A 17,646-nucleotide genomic window follows, 5' to 3' on the forward strand; every position below is an offset into this window, starting at 1 on the left:
GCGGCACCGCCTGAGAGATCGAAGGTCCGTAATATCATCGCTTACGTGCAGTGGTTTCTCCAGATTCTCTGAACCTTTTGATGATATTACCGACCGCAGATGGTGAAATCCCCAAATTCCTTGCAATAGCTCGTTGAGAAATGTTGTTCTTAAAAAATTTGCTCACACATTTGTTCACAAAGTGGTGATCCTCGCTCCATCCTTGTTTGTGAATGACTGAGCATTTCATGGAAGCTGCTTTTATACCCAATCATGGCACCCACCTGTTCCCAAATAACCTGTTCACCTGTGGGATGTTCCAAATATGTGTTTGATGAGCATTCCTCAACTTTATCAGTCTTTTTTGCCACTTGAGCCAGCTTTTTTGAAACATGTTGCAGGCATCAAATTCCAAATGAGCTAATATTTGCAAAAAATAACGTTTTCCAGTTGGAACGTGAAGTATCTTGTCTTTTCAGTTTATTCAATTGAATATAAGTTGAAAAGGATTTGCAAATCATTGTATTCTGTTTTTATTTACCATTTACACAACGTGCCAACTTCCCTGGTTTTTGGGTTTTGTACAATATTAAGTCTTTAACAGTCTATAGAACTGAGAACTCATTGCTGCTATCGTAGTTTGGATAAGTTATTGGGGTAGTGGAAAAAATAATTTAAAACATGTCTTATGTTTATCATTTGATTTTGGACCCCAGTCTACTTGAGTGTAAATATAAAATATATAACTCGCAAATTGTACTAATTAAAATGCTTGAATTACAAATATAGGAAGAGTATATTTATCTAAAAACTCAGTAACTTTTCCCCTGCCTGTATGTATATATTTAAATATGTATGTCTCTCTTCTACAATTAGATTAATGTATACTAAGAATATTTTAAACAATATAACCATGTCTATTTCCAAAACTATTGGAGAAAGTGTTCTAATAAAAAGTATTTGTCCAACGGTGCCACCTGCAGGCTGTTAAGGAAACTACCACCGGAAATGTTGGCCGGATGTGACTGAAATCGCGCGATATGAGGACCAACGAGATTTCAGGCCTTTCTTTTCCCCCGGAACTCTAGGCAAGATGGTAGGTGCTAACATATCGCCGACTACCATGAAAACTTCATCTGCATGCATCTGAAGTCCTCGATTGAAGTTTTGGGCAAATGACTGTATTATGAGATAGTGAAATGCGAGTTACAGCACTGTAGTCTTAAATGTTAATGATTGGTGTTCGCTAAATGTGTGTACTTGTTTCCATGGCCGACCGTGCTAAGCTAACGTCAACTCTACTAGCTGCGGTTGGTCGTAGTTATTCAGCGATGTAAGTTCTCGGATTCTGACTATTCCGCGACTGTATACATATCTTTTTACTTTGACTTAGTGTCGGGGTTGTATACGTGACTCTTTAGTTAGGGCCGTACTGGTAATGCTGTTCGCTGAATTATCGGATGTGGCCATGTTTTCCAGGCGGATACAGAGATCAAGAAGAAGCGCACCTTCAGGAAGTTCACCTTCAGGGGTGTGGATCTGGACCAGCTTCTGGACATGTCCTAGTAGGTTTCCAATTGTGGATAGCATCTCTAGATTGGCATCACTTTTTAAAGTCTGAAATTGTGGTTCATGTCAAAACTGTCGTTACTGTTTCCTCCCTGTAAAGGAAGGTTAAATTATAGCCCTTTGTAACTTAGATTTGCACGTTTTTTGTCTGACATTCACAATATTTAGGTGAGACGAGAACACATTTGTTTTTCTTTTCAATACATTCTAACTATATCATACTTGCCAACCTTGAGACCTCCGAAATCAGGGGTTAGCGGTGGGGTGTATATATTGTCACGTATTTCGTGTATGTATATATATATATACATAAATATTCAGTTCATGAATGAGTATATCCGTTCGGCCACCGTGTTCAATGGAGAAGTCTGATCTACAAAATGTGCAGGCAGCATACCCCTTCCCCTTCGAGCTGTCCTGGATGAACTAAAATTATTTTTTCCAACCATTTTGGAACTTGCAAGCGTACTTCTTACTCGTCGTCGCCATGTCTCTTATTCGTTCTTCTGCTTCGTCTCTGTTATGTTTTTGGACATTACTACTTGCCGTAGTTTTGAAGCAATGCATGATGGGAATCCGGATGTTGTGTGTCAGTGTATTAACGTGCCGGCTGGAATAAACACACGTTGAGAAATAGCTCCGTGCCTGCCTACTTTATGGGTTATAGATAAACCTATGGATAACGGAGACATATATAATAGTCTCCTTTTCAGGTGAGAGAGGACGCTAAAGGCAGTGCCTTTAAGGCACGCCCCCAATATTGTTGTCTGGGTGGAAATCGGGAGAATGATTGCCCCGGGAGATTTTTGGGAGGGACACTGAAATTCGTGAGTATCTCGGGAAAATCGGGAGGGTTGGCAAGTATGCTATATGTATATAACTCTAGCAAATCAGCTAACAATGCATGTAAAGAGATTTGCCCAATTCGGCCTAAAAAGTGCTATAATAAACATCCAAAAACATCTGTTTTCAAAACATATATATATGTATATATATATACATGTGTACTGTAGTAATACATAATAATAATGAATTACATTTGTAACGCACTTTGCATTTGTTAAAATCTCAAAGTGCTACAAAGTATAAAAAATAAATAGTTAGAATATATACAGTATTTTTCAGACGTAAAGTCTGTTTATTTCATAGTTTGGCCGTGGGTGCGACTTATACTCCGGAGAGATTTATGTGTAAAATTATTAACACATTACCGTAAAATATCAAATAATATTATTTATCTCATTCACGTAAGAAACGAAGCAAATGGCACCAATCTTCACACATGTCAACCAGTAAGAATTCGGCGGGGGAGGGTCATGGCAGAAGTGCATTGTGGGTCATTGTATGCTAACTGCTATATGCTATACGCTACTGCCGTAGCCATTACAATGGATCGCATCAACATTGGCGGTAACTTATAAAAACTGAGAAGGGCTGAACTAAAATGGCACCGAAAAGGAAATCCATATACTGCAGATTACAAGCTCGACATAGTGAAATATGCAGCAGAGAACTGCAATCGAGCAGCAGAAAAAAGGACATTCCAGAGGCGACACCGGGGAGGAAGATTTCATCGGATTTAGCGATCGGGAGTGACCGATTGTTTGGTAAACGTATAGCATGTTCTATATGTTATAGTTATTTGAATGACTCTTACCATAATATGTTACGTTAACATACCAGGCATGTTCTCAGTTGGTTATTTATGCCTCATATAACGTACACTTATTCAGCCTGTTGTTCACTATTATATTTATTTTAAATTGCCTTTCAAATGTCTATTCTTGGTGTTGGACTTTATCAAATAAATTTCCCCCAAAAATACGACTTATACTCCAGTGCGACGTATATATGTTTTTTTCCTTCTTTATTGTGCATTTTCGGCCGGTACGACGTATACTCCGGAGCGATTTATAGTCCGAAATATACGGTATATGTATATAACGATGGCAAATCAGCTAACAATGCATGTAAGGGGATTTGCCCAATTTGGCCTAAGAAGTGCTATAATAAACATCCAAAAACCTCCGTTTTCAATACATGTTATAAATATATGTACTGTAGTAATAAATAATGAATTACATTTGTAACACACTTTACATTTGTTAAAATCTCAAAGTGCTACAAAGTATAAAAAAATTAAATAAAAAATAGAAAGTTAGAACATATAATAGAAAATTAAAATAGACATGAGAAACACTAGATAAAACAGAAACATAGATACAAATAGAAATGAAAGTTCTGGATAAAACAGATAGGCACGCAGTGTTTAAAAACAAGAAGGCAGAAAAATTAGATAAAAGCTGTGCTAAAAGGTGGGTTTTTAGTCCCTTCTTAAAACGGTCAACCGACTGGTGCTCTAAGATGGTCAGGGACAGCGTTCCAGAGTTCGGGTGCGGTCGAGCAGAAAGCCCGGCGGCCCATTGATTGTAAGTTTGTCCTGATGGGTTTGAGGAGGTTAGTGTTTGATGAGCAGAGGTTGAGGGGAAACTAGGTCCTTGAGGTAGGAGGGGGCGTTGCCGTATTAACAAGCACATTCATAATAGTTTCACATTTTCACTGTACTAAGAATACACCGAGTATTAATTTCAGAGTCTTATCCATCGCAGCGTTAATTTTGTTAAACAATAACTAATGGCAAACGATGACTACCACTTTTGGACAAATTATAATCCTGAACCTTACATTTGTGTCTACATATAAAGAGGATGAGCTCCAAGTTTTAGAGGCTTAGTGATGGGCTCATTCATAAAGTAGCAGTATTGCTAAGTGTTTAAGAAGAAATACAAACGAGCAACATAATATAACAACCACTTACTGGATGATGACTTATGGAATGTTTATATCCTCCTACTTTTAAATGAAGAATTGATCATAATTCCCACACAGGTTAAAAATATGAAATGAGCATCTTTTTTTGTCCTTTTAACCTTGTCTGGGTCAAAGTTGACCAAAATCTTGGGTTTGTCCCCACAACCTTCTATTATACAATTGAGAGGCACAATTTATAATCTGGAATTAACTTTCACCAACTCAGAGGCGCTGCAGCAGCTCACCGGCTCAGTTTGTGCATACTAATAAATCACATTCGGTACTATACCGCCTCTAAAAAGTACCGCTTCCCCGCCCCTCTGTCGTCGTCACGTTATGACATTGCTGGTTTACGAGCAGACGAGCATGTTCGGCATCACTCAATCACAGAGTACTTATAAGCAGACACAGTGTGTTGACAGAAAAGGGAGAACGAACACATTTTGACTTAAAAATAAAAGATAAAGTTGAAGTTATAACACTGAAACACCCTCAGGAAGAGGTGCTTTAAGACATGGCTGGCTAGCTGGCGGCTAAAGTCCAGCCGCAGTCTGCAGTGTTTTAGCTACTTCTAAATCACTTATCCTTGTCTCCATGGCAACAGATAAAGTAAGTTTCTTACAAGTATCATCCCTGCAGGATGAAGAATAGCTAAACATGCTTCACTACACGCCGTAGTTCACCGGCGTGACAATGTAAACCTAACATCCACTGTAATGATACCAAGTACAGGAGTGTATCTAGTCCATACTACTATCATTAAATCAATATTTTTTAGCATTACAAAATCTTTGTTTTTTTAAGATTTATATTATGTTTATAAACACAGGAAATATGTCCCTGGACACATGAGGACTTTGAATCTGACCAATGTAACTACGTGGTATCGGATTGATACCTAAATTTGTGGTATCATCAAAAACTAATGTAAAGTATCAAACAGAAGAATACGTGATTATTACATTTTAGTAGAAGTGTAGACAGAACATGTTAAAAAAGAAAGTAAGCAGATATTAACAGTAAATGAACAAGTAAATTAATAAATCATTTGCTACCACTTGTACTTAATAATTTAGACAAAATAATAGGTAGATAAATGACAATATAATATGTTACTGCATATGTCAGCAGACTAATTAGGAGCCTTCTTTTACTTACTACTAAAATACAAGTTGTCTAGTGTGTTCACTATTTTATTTAAGGACTAAATTGCAATAAGAAACATGTTTAATGTACCCTAACATTTTATGTTAAAATAAAGCCTATAATGCCTTTTTGTGGTCCTCCTCTTTTAGAAAAGTATTAAAATACATTTTGGTACCAAAATATTGGTATCGGGACAACACTAATAGCATTGATTGATTGATTGAAACTTTTATTAGTAGATTGCACAGTACAGTACTTATTCCGTATAATTGGCCACTAAATGGTAACACCCGAATAAGTTTTTCAACTTGTTAAAGTCGGGGTCCACATTAAGCAGCATGAGCTAGTTAGCTTTCAGTGGTCACGGCGCCGCTAAAAGTGGTTTCTTTGCGTTAGTGCTGATCGTAACAATATCCCTAATACTTGGTAAATATTGAGGTCACAGGATGTTCATGTAGTGTTAACGGTTTTCGGATGTTTTAGAGGGCTTTCATTTATTAGAGCTGCATTGTTCGCCACATCTTCGATTATGAATTAGAAGCATATTGTTTTGGGCACATCCGGCCACGGGGAAAACCCAGGACACGTTGGGAGCTGGACAAAGTGGCTGGGGAGAGGGAAGTCTGGCCTTCTCTGCTTGGGCTGTTGCCCCTGTGACCAGACCTCAAAAGAGATGGATGGATGGAAGCATTAAAAAAAGAAAATGTGTTCTTGTTTTACATAGGGTTTGTGAATAAAAGGCACAATAAAAAAGTGCAGTCCCCCTATAATGGCAGTCAAATATAATTCTTATTTGATAACATATCTGCATTTATATGCACAGCTTTGCTTATGCATGGATTATGATGCCAGTGAGTACTTATAGATGTCGATTCTTGAACTTGGTACAATCAGATCCCAGTATTTTGAGGGACAAGCTAATGCTGAAAATTAGTTTGTAGAAATGTAAAGATTAAAGTGTTTGTCTGCTTTGTGGTACATAATACAAATAGGAACTCATAAATGTAATTATATGATTGTATGGTATCAATTTTGTACTTAATTTTGTAATACAACACAAGCACCCAGTCTCATCAAGAATGGCAAAGATCACTGAGTGTAGGTTGTCACACTTTAGGGATTTTTCCTCCCACTTCCTTCTCCTGTATGATGATGATGATCCTAATCAAGGTATTAAGTCAGCACATTTTTTCTTTGTGTGCAGTGAGCAGCTCATGCAGCTCTACTGTGCCCGCCAGAGGAGGAGGCTGAACCGTGGCTTGCGCCGTAAGCAGCAGTCCCTCCTGAAGCGCCTGCGCAAGGCAAAGAAGGAAGCTCCACCCATGGAGAAACCAGAGGTGGTGAAGACCCATCTGAGAGACATGGTCATCCTGCCCGAGATGGTGGGCTCTATGGTCGGCGTCTACAATGGAAAGACTTTCAACCAGGTTGAAATCAAGGTACGCCAATACTGGGAGAACATCCAGAACGATCATTAATTTGGTCAGTCCCTTAGAAATTATGAATGGTTTTCAAATAAATCATGTTTAATTAGCATTTTGAAAATATTCCTATTTTATTCTTTAACTTATTGTGCAATAAATCCAATATTGATCTGACTATAAGACGGCCCTGTTAGAAAAAACCTAATGACTGTTATTTGTTTTTTACTGGTTACTTGCATTAGTGTACAGCTCTGGTAATGGGCACCTTTACAAATGTACTTCAAAATGTAACAATCAAAATAAATATGACTTTTTTTTTTTGTTTACTAGGGCATGCATATATAATATGGATTAGTTTGACCATTTAAAATCAATGATAATAAAAAGGAGATGCTTGGAAATGGCATAAAAATGCCCCAAAAACTTGGAAAAACGCGATTCATAGCGTTACTTTTTGGTGTAACCATCATGAGCGTTCTGTTCAGGTATATTTATTTTATATTTTGATAAATCATTTTTATGTATTACTAAATTTAGATAGGTATTGATCAATCTTTAAGCTGTGTGTATTTGATTTCAGTTTGCTTTTGACATCTTATTTAGAATTGTAGTTGAAACTTTTACAACCTTGTGTTGCGCTCATGATGGTGTAACCAAACTAGATTTCATTTAATGATTTTTATTTTTTTAATATTTATTCCCTTTTTTACATTTAGTATATTTATTTATAAACATTGTAATACATTTCAAATATCAATAAAATGCAATTGCCTTCATCTTATAGGGTAATGTTTAGTTACACCAAGTCATGAGCATAACACTAAGCTTCATTACTTTGACTTGTAATATCTCTAATTCTGGTGGTGTTTTATGCTTTTTGGAACATGTAGTATACATATAATACAATAAAGTCCCATACAAAATTATGTTTCTAGCAATACTTTAATTTTGCCTTTGAACGTAACACTCCAATGTCCATTAGTGGAGCTGTACACATTAACAATATTTCTTGACTTTTATAGTAGTTTGACCACAACCTTGATTACCATTATCCTAATTACTCCTGTCTCCTAACCTGATCAGACACTTGAGTGCGTGTCTAATATGGTTTGTGGTATAAATCTCTACCTGACATAGCACAACCAGTCTTTTTTGGCAATTTGAGAAAATTAGAGTCTTGTATTCAGGTTTATGCAGTGACCATCTATTGGTGTGTTATTAGACATCAATCCATTTTGTTAATAGATGTTTTGCGTTATTACGCAACATGTTTACTATAAAGGCACAGAAGTCACTTCTAAAATGTGTGAAAAAAAATTGTGCACTGACAGCTCGTCAATGACTTGGTTCCGAAATGTTGGCGACCTAGTCCAGAAACACTGACTTCATCATCATTCCTAGTTTCTGAGATGTCTTGTCTTGAACATAAGGCATTAGTCATGTTACTAATGAAGCTCCTCGTCTTCCCTGCAGCCTGAGATGTGTGGTCACTACCTGGGAGAGTTCTCCATCACCTACAAGCCAGTCAAGCACGGTCGCCCTGGTATTGGAGCCACACACTCTTCTCGCTTCATCCCTCTGAAGTAAAATGGCTGTACACTTTGTATAAATAAAAACAAAAATGGGTACTCCACAATTGCTGTCTGCTTGACTTTTTTTGTGCGTGTTATTCCAAAAGTTATTCTTTTGCCTTCCTATCTTTGATTCATTTTTAAATATACCTCCATAAATGTTTATACTTAATCTAGAATGAATAGGTTTATATACAGAGTTGTGTTGACGTTTTAACAATGTATCAGGGTGCTTCAATTAGACTACATTTAAAAGATAGTGTTTTGTCGGTAAATAAATATTTTACTAGTTAGAGAAGCTGAGCGTGTTTTTATCCATTTTCCATTGTGTCCGCATGAGCTCGGTGCTCAGGAGACGCAGTTAGGAGCAAATGAAGAGTCATGCATGGTGACGCCAACGTCCATGACCCCTCGGGAGTGGCAGTGCGTTCCCGAAAGCGGGCCGGGTGCTGCTGCGTGTACACCCGAACAAACGTTCCGCCCCTTTCCGGTCTGTAAGCAAGCTCGATGTTTGTGTGGCCGCTGTGGGCAATGGATACAACCCGTAGCGCTCTGAAAATATTACCAAGCTAATAAAGCCTCATATCGGGTAAAACAACAGTGGGCGGTTCGGTAAGTAATCCCCTTTCTTATGCCCTGTTTGGCGTGGATGATAGACTTGAGTCTACGTTTCCACGCAGAAACCGAAACCACTAGCATTAGCTTGCGGCTAGCTAGCATCTCGCTAAATTAACGGTAGCTTGTGCTAGCTGCGGAGTGTGAATGACAGAAGAGAACGCCTATGCCAAACAGCCATTTATTCGCCATCCAGTCTAGTTACTAACTAAACATGTCACGGCTACGAGTTTTCCTGTCCACTGCCAGATGACTCTAATCGTTGTCAAAATGTTAACACTTGAATCAGAATGTACCTATTTGTAAATAAACCAGAGAACAAAGATCCATTGTCGACTAGCTTCCTCTGCACAGTAGTCATATTGCCGCAATCTACTTTTATAACACCTATAAATTATAGCGAGTAAGGAATCACGACGACCCAATGTTTAGGATGTATCACTAAATTATATCCCTTTTCCCAATTTTGGCTCATTACCAAAAACGAAAAGTTACTATGATTTTAGTCAAAGTTTGCACATGCCTGCGTTACTATTGTACAATGACGCATACGAGATTGATAATCAAGTGCGTGAATTCATTCATATGGTGCTATTTATAGACCCCCCTGTTTGACACCGGGTGACAGCGTTAATACCAAAACAACTAGACGTTGGGCTAGCTTGCCGATCGAAGTAAATGCGAGTCCCATACTGCACATACACTGTATTGCCAAAAGTATTTCGCCACCTGCCTTGACTCACATATGATCTTGAAGTGCCATCCCATTTCTAACCCATAGGGTTCAATATGATGTTGGTCGACTTTTTGCAGCTATTACAGCTTCATCTCTTCTGGGAAGGCTGTCCACAAGGTTGCGGAGTGTGTTTATAGGAATTTTCCACCATTCTTCCAAAAGCGGATTAGTGAGGTCACACACTGATGTTGGTGGAGAAGGCCTGACTCTTAGTCTCCGTTCTAATTAATCTCAAAGGTGTTCTATTGGGTTCAGGTCAGGACTCTGTGCAGGCCAGTCAAGTTCATCCACACCAGACTTTATCATCCATGTCTTTATGGACAGCCATTTATTCGCCATCCAGGCTAGTTACTAACTAAACGTGTCACGGCTACGAGGTTTCCCGTCCACTGCCAGATGACTCTAATCCAGGGGTGTCAAACTCAAATACAGAGTGGGCCAAAATGTAAAACTGAACAAAGCCGCGGGCCAAGGTTGAACTAATTAACCTTTTAATAGGGACCCAAACAAGTTTTGCATTGAATATTGAACAAGTAAGGCTTATATAACTTTATAGTGACATGCAAAATCGAGTTTCAAATAATAATAATTTAAAAAAATATCAATGGCATATCAAATACAATTTAAATAAAAATTGAATGCCTCTTTTCTATTTGCAGCCTTCTGAGGTAAATATCAACATTAACTTTTTCCACAGGCTAATAAATTTAAAAAAAAAAAAACAATTAATAAACCAACCATTCGGGACTTTAAACTGCTCAGTTTGCAACACACTGATCTAATCTGATGTGCCCAAGCCAGATACCTGGCATCTTTTCTTGGATGCTAGTTTATTAATGTCGGGGCTCAGGCTTTGAGCTGAGGCAACCTTCATTATCGAACGAAGGTGTTCATCAGTCATTATATCTTAACACTTGAATCAGAATGTACCTATTTGTAAATAAACCCGAGAACAAAGATCCATTGTCGACTAGCTTCCTCCGCACAGTAGTCATTATGCCGCAATCTACTTTCATAACACCTATAAATTATAGCGAGTAAGGAATCACGACGACCCATAGTTTAGGATGTATCACTAAATTATATCCCTTTTCCCAATTTTGGCTCCTTAACAAAAACGAAAAGTTACTATGATTTTAGTCAAAGTTTCCTATTGTACAATGACGCATACGAGATTGATAATCAAGTGCGTGAATTCATTCATATGGTGCTATTTATAGACCTCCCTGTTTGACACCGGGTGACAGCGTTAATACCAAAACAACTCGACGTTGGGCTAGCTTGCCGATCGACGTAAATGCGAGTCCCATACTGCATATACACTATATTGCCAAAACAATTTGGCCACCTGCCTTGACTCACATATGATCTTGAAGTGCCATCCCATTCCTAACCCATAGGGTTCAATATGATGTCTGTCCACCTTTTGCAGCTATTGATTGATTGGTTGAAACTTTTATTAGTAGATTGCACAGTACAGTACATATTCCGTACAATTGACCACTAAATGGTTACACCCGAATAAGTTTTTCAACCTGTTTAAGTCGGGGTCCACTTGAATGGATTCATGATACAGGTATATACTATCAAATATATACTGACATCATAATACAGTCATCACACAAGATAATCATCAGAGTATATACATTGAATTATTTACATTATTTACAATCCAGGGTGTGGGATATGGAGGGGGGAGGGGGGTAGGTTTGGTTGTTATCAACACTTCTGTCATCAACAATCAGCATCAACAATTGCATCATCAGAGAAATGGACATTGAAACAGTGTAGGTCTGACTTGGTAGGATATGTACAGCAAGTAGTGGACATAGAGAGAGAGATCAGAAAGCATAAGAAAAAGTATCTACATTTGATTATTTACAATCGGGGGAGGGTGTTAGTTTAGGGTTGAAGTTGCCTGGAGGTGAACTTTTATTGCGGTTTTGAAGGAGGATAGAAATGCCCTTTCTTTTACACCTGTTGGGAGCGCATTCCACATTGATGTGGCATAGAAAGAGAATGAGTTAAGACCTTTGTTAGATCGGAATCTGGGTTTAAAGGCCTACTGAAATGAAATTTTCTTATTTAAACGGGGATAGCAGGTCCATTCTGTGTCATACTTGATCATTTCGCGATATTGCCATATTTTTGCTGAAAGGATTTAGTAGAGAACATCGACGATAAAGTTTGCAACTTTTGGTCGCTGATAAAAAAGCCTTGCCTGTACCGGAAGTAGCGTTACGTCACAGGTTGTGGAGCTCCTCACATCTGCACATTGTTTACAATCATGGCCACCAGCAGCGAGAGCGATTCGAACCGAGAAAGCGACGATTACCCCATTAATTTGAGCGAGGATGAAAGATTCGTGGATGAGGAAAGTGAGAGTGAAGGATTAGAGGGCAGTGGAAGCGATTCAGATAGGGAAGATGCTGTGAGAGGCGGGTGGGACCTGATATTCAGCTGGGAATGACTAAAACAGTAAATAAACACAAGACATATATATACTCTATTAGCCACAACACAACCAGGCTTATATTTAATATGCCACAAATTAATCCGCATAACAAACACCTCCCCCCTCCCGTCCATATAACCCGCCAATACAAATCAAACACCCGCACAACACACTCAATCCCACAGCCCAAAGTACCGTTCACCTCCGCAAAGTTCATACAGCACATATATTTCCCCAAAGTTACGTACGTGACATGCACATAGCGGCACGCACGTACGGGCAAGCGATCAAATGTTTGGAAGCCAAAGCTGTACTCACGGTAGCGCGTCTGCTATCCAAGTCAAAGTCCTCCTGGTTGTGTTGCTGCAGCCATCCGCTAATACACCGATCCCACCTACAGCTTTCTTCTTTGCAGTCTTCATTGTCCATTAAACAAATTGCAAAAGATTCACCAACACAGATGTCCAGAATACTGTGGAATTTTGCGATGAAAACAGACGACTTAATAGCTGGCCACAATGGTGTCCAAATATGTCCGCACAATCCGTGACGTCACGCGCAAACGTCATCATACCGAGACGTTTTCAGCAGAATATTTTGCGGGAAATTTAAAATTGCACTTTACTAATTTAACCCGGCCGTATTGGCATGTGTTGCAATGTTAAGATTTCATCATTGATATATAAACTATCAGACTGCGTGGCTGGTAGTAGTGGCTTTCAGTAGGCCTTTTAACGTGGTTAGTGGAGCTCCCCCTGGTGTTGTGGTTATGGCGGTCATTTACGTTAAGGAAGTAGTTTGACATGTACTTCGGTATCAGGGAGGTGTAGCGGATTTTATAGACTAGGCTCAGTGCAAGTTGTTTTACTCTGTCCTCCACCCTGAGCCAGCCCACTTTGGAGAAGTGGGTAGGAGTGAGGTGGGATCTGGGGTGGAGGTCTAAAAGTAATCTGACTAGCTTGTTCTGGGATGTTTGGAGTTTAGATTTGAGGGTTTTGGAGGTGCTAGGGTACCAGGAGGTGATTTAGTGGTCAATTGTACGGAATATGTACTGAACTGTGCAATCTACTGATAAAAGTTTCAATCAATCAATTCGTCTCTTCTGGGAAGGCTGTCCACAAGGTTGCGGAGTGTGTTTATAGGAATTTTCCACCATTCTTCCAAAAGCGCATTGGTGAGGTCGAGAAGGCCTGACTCTCAGTGGCCTAGTGGTTAGAGCAGTGGTTCTTAACCTTGTTGGAGGTACCGAACCCCACCAGTTTCATATGCACATTCACCGAACCCTTCTTTAGTGAAAAATACAATGTTTTTTCAATTCAAGAAAAAGTTTTTTTTACTGGTGCACAAAATGAACTGTGTATGAACATCACCCTGTTAAAAGAACAAAACCAACACCGTGCATGAACTCACAACAAATGACACACCTTACACACATTACCATGAATTGATTAACCCCGACTTAAACAAGTTGAAAAACGTATTCGGGTGTTACCATTTAGTGGTCAATTGTACAGAATATGTACTGTACTGTGTAAACTGTACTGTTTCATATAATGTATTCTCTTCCTTTGGAATCTGCTGGTAAAAGTTTCAATCGATCAATCAAACAACCTGCAAATCAGATGGAAAATTAGAGGAAACATTGTTTGGGGGTATCCATAATACGCCGATAGGGAGAAGTTTTTATTTACACGATAAGTCGGATGTGCCTTTGCCTCCGTGGCGGAGGCTCTGCCGAACCCCTGACGCCGACTCACCGAACCCCTAGGGTCGATCGAACCCGGGTTAAGAACCACTGGGTTAGAGTGTCCGCCCTGAGATGGGTAGGTTGTGAGTTCAAACCCTGGCCGAGTCATACCAAAGACTATAAAAATGGGATCCATTACCTCCCTGCTTGGCACTCAGCATCAAGGGTTGGAATTGGGGGTTAAATCACCAAAATGATTCCCGGGCGTGGCCACCGCTGCTGCCCACTGCTCCCCTCACCTCCAATGAGGTGATCAAGGGTGATGGGTCAAATACAGAGAATAATTTCGCCACACCTGGTGTGTGTGTGACTATCATTGGCACTTTAACTTTAACTCAGTCTCCGTTCTAATTCATCCCAAAGGTGTTCTATTGGGTTCAGGTCAGGACTCTGTGCAGGCCAGTCAAGTTCATCCACACCAGACTCTATCATCCATGTCTTTATGGACCTTGCTTTGTCATGTTGGAAGAGGAAGGTTGGGAGCATGGAATTGTCCAAAATGTTTTGGTATCCTGGAGCATTCAAAGTTCCTTTCACCGGAATGAAGGGGCCAAGCCCAACTCCTCAAAAACCCCCACACCATAATTCCTCCTCTACCAAATTTCACACTCTGCACTATGTAGTCCGAAATGTACCGCTCTCCTGGCAACCTCCAAACCCAGAATCGTCCATCAGATTGCCAGATGGAAAAGAGAAGGCGTCTCCACTGCTCTAGAGTCCAGTGGTGACGTGCTTTACACCACCGCATCCCACGCTTTGCTTTGGACTTGGTGATGTATGGCTTAGATGCAGCTGCTCGGCCATGGAAACCCATCCCATGAAGCTCTCTGCGTACTGTACGTGGGCTAATTGGAAGGTCACATGAAGTTTGGAGCTCTGTAGCAACTGACTGTGCAGAAAGTCTTTGCACTATGCGCTTGACCCCTCTCTGTCAGTTTACGTGGCCTACCACTTGGTGGCTGAGTTGCTGTTGTTCCCAAACTCTTCCATATTCTTCTAATAAAGCCGACAGTTGTCTTTGGAGTATTAAAGAGCGCGGAAATTTCTTGACTGGATTTGTTGCACAGGTGGCATCCTATGACAGTTCCACGCTGGAAATCACTGAGAGCGGCCCATTCTTTCACAAATGTTTGTAGAAACGGTCTCAATGCCTAAGTTCTTGATTTTATACACCTGTGATTAGGACACCTGATTCTCATCATTTGGATGGGTGGCCAAATACTTTTGGCAATATAGTGTATGTCTGTCAGAGTACAGTATACACTTTGCCCTCCTATTGCCTCACACTAATCCCTTACCCAACTCAGATTATAAAGGAAGGAATGTGGAGAATTGCATGGATGTTGTACACGCCGACAGAGATGAAGACAAATATTAACTTTGTCTTATACCACACATGACCAAATTATGAAACTTGTTTGCGAAATGTTCTCCTTTCAAGCCACTGTGTCCTGAGGAGCATTTTCATGAACGGGTTATGTTGTGTCATTCGTATCTGTCTAGGGCAGTGTTTTTCAACCACTGTGCCGCGGCACACTAGTGTACCGTGAGATATTATTTGGTGTGCCGTGGGAGATTATGTCATTTCACCTAATTGGGTTAAAAATATTTTTTTGCAAACCAGTAATTATAATCCGCAAATGTGCCGTTGTTGAGTGCAGTGTTTCCCATAAACTGCCAAGATACCTGTGGCGGTGGAGGCGTGGCTATGGGCGTGGCTATGGGCGTGGTCACATGACATCATCGAGTAATTTGCATAATTTACTACAATGATATGATTTTCTCTAAAAAGGCTCCAAAAATGTATACTTTCTAATTAATAATAACAGTTTTGTTTTAAACGTCCATCCATTTTACAATATAATTACAACACTTTATGTACATATTTATATACAGATTTGAACAATAAGTTATTCACTGAAATATATTTATTAATTGTGGTTCTTACAAAAAATATATCTTATAAAATATAAAAGCTAAAATGTCTCTTAAAGCTCTGCCCCTTTAATTAGTGCAGACTAAATAATTTCACTTTAGCCTACTACTACAACCATATTATTTACCAGCAACATAAAGTGAAACAGAGGCAGAGGTGTCCTGCCACAGTCAGTAACAAATAAACAGAAAACAGTAGTGGTCAAATACAAATAAGGCAACAAGAGACGTATCCTACACTTCTCTTTTGTAAAGTAAATCTGAACAGCCTATATGGGCATCTACATCAACTATATGATTTGCCTGAGAAGCTGGACAGGCCAAAAAAAAAAACCAAACCTTTTTTTTTATTTTTTAAAATTTTATTTGTGGCGGACGTAATTCTTTCGTGGCGGGCCGCCACAAATAAATGAATGTGTGGGAAACACTGGAGTGTCTGTGCTGTCTAGAGCTTGGCAGAGTAACCGTGTAATACTCTTCCATATCAGTAGGTGGCAGCAGGTAGCTAATTGCTTTGTAGATGTCGGGAACATGGTTTGTCGTGATCACAATATGCGGGAGGCAGCGTGCAGGTAAAAAGGTATCTAATGCTTAACAACTAAAAATAAACAAAAGGCATTGAAGCTTAGGGATGGCCATGCAAAACGAAGCTAAAACTAAACTGGCTGCAAAGTAAACAAAAACCGAATGCTGGACGACAGCAAAGACTTACAGTGTGTGGAGCAGCAGATGGCGTCCACAAAGTGCATCCGTACATGACATGACAATCAACAACAAAATAGGAGCGCAAGACAAGAACTAAAACACTACACACGGGAAAACACCAAAAAACTCCACATAAGTCAGGGTGTGATGTGACAGGTGGTGACAGTACACCTACTTTGAGACAAGAGCTATAGTGATGCATGCTTGGTTGTGGTTTGAATTCATATCCAACAATTGCGAAAACGACTTTTTACTGTCAATATCGGCTGCTGAGTTTCATTTTTTAGTGTTTTCTGCTGGTGGTGTGCCTCCGCATTTTTTTCAATGAAAAACAAATGTGCCTTGGCTCAGAAAAGGTTGAAAAACACTGGTTTAGGGCATGCTCGACTATTTTTGGAGCTTCGCTTGTCTCTTGCTTAAACGGCGGACAATTAAGCGATTGTTATCTTTTATTTGGGGATCTGCTGCTCACACGTTGCAGGGTTCGAGAGGCGCGTTGACCGGTGAATGCATAGAGTCAAGAAGGTCAAGCTTTGTGAGAATAAAGAGGGTATCTGGAGAAGGTACAGCGTCTCTGTACAAGTGTTATTCCAGTGTGAAATGCTTTATTGTTGCACCGCTCATTGGCTCTTTCCAATGTCCAACATTCAGTTGTGTGACGGTTAGCATGACGGCTGTGGACGGCCTCTCAGACAGCACAGAGGTGGTGGAGATGGAGGACGTTCCCTCTCAGTTCTTCGTGGAGAAACACTCCTGGGAAGGCCTCCGGGACATCATCCACTGTAGCAGGAAGTATTCCGGCATGATCGCAAACAAGGCTCCCCATGACTTCCAGTTTGTGCAGAAGAAGGATGAAAATGCCCCCCATTCCCACCGGTTATACTACCTTGGTAAGTTGTTTTTTTTATCACTCGATGATGTTGAGCTCAAATTAAAGGGGAACTGCACTTTTT

The 17,646-nt window shown here is 39.8% G+C and overlaps 2 protein-coding genes across 4 annotated transcripts in view; both read left to right on the forward strand.

Annotated features, from left to right (window-relative positions):
- The first annotated feature begins 976 nt into the window (after positions 1 to 976).
- Positions 977 to 8,565, forward strand: rps15 (ribosomal protein S15). The gene is made up of 4 exons (XM_062022228.1): positions 977 to 1,075; positions 1,459 to 1,544; positions 6,710 to 6,944; positions 8,403 to 8,565. Exons 1-4 carry the CDS (start codon positions 1,073 to 1,075, stop codon positions 8,514 to 8,516), a joined length of 438 nt encoding a protein of 145 aa, XP_061878212.1. The 5' UTR covers positions 977 to 1,072; the 3' UTR covers positions 8,517 to 8,565.
- A 389-nt stretch (positions 8,566 to 8,954) lies between these two features.
- Positions 8,955 to 17,646, forward strand: part of LOC133630636 (dipeptidyl peptidase 9-like) — a 76,145-nt gene continuing 67,453 nt past the window's right edge. For 2 of the 3 annotated variants that reach the window (XM_062022237.1, XM_062022238.1), the window contains exons 1-3: positions 8,981 to 9,112; positions 17,175 to 17,256; positions 17,345 to 17,583. In XM_062022237.1, coding sequence (XP_061878221.1) covers positions 17,201 to 17,256; positions 17,345 to 17,583 — 295 coding nt within the window. In that variant the 5' untranslated portion in view covers positions 8,981 to 9,112; positions 17,175 to 17,200. Of the gene's footprint in view, positions 9,113 to 17,174; positions 17,257 to 17,344; positions 17,584 to 17,646 lie in introns of all 3 variants that reach the window. The other variant, XM_062022240.1, reaches the window with a different exon arrangement.

The sequence above is a fragment of the Entelurus aequoreus genome, linkage group LG16 (genome assembly GCF_033978785.1).
Source record: "Entelurus aequoreus isolate RoL-2023_Sb linkage group LG16, RoL_Eaeq_v1.1, whole genome shotgun sequence".
Lineage (NCBI taxonomy): Eukaryota > Metazoa > Chordata > Actinopteri > Syngnathiformes > Syngnathidae > Entelurus > Entelurus aequoreus.

Bases quoted from the DNA above. Each gene is read 5' to 3' on its own strand.
- rps15 (XM_062022228.1), top strand. The intron at 1,545-6,709 runs GTAGGTTTCCAA...CTTTGTGTGCAG, and splicing joins CAGCTTCTGGACATGTCCTA to TGAGCAGCTCATGCAGCTCT. The intron at 6,945-8,402 runs GTACGCCAATAC...TCTTCCCTGCAG, and splicing joins TCAACCAGGTTGAAATCAAG to CCTGAGATGTGTGGTCACTA.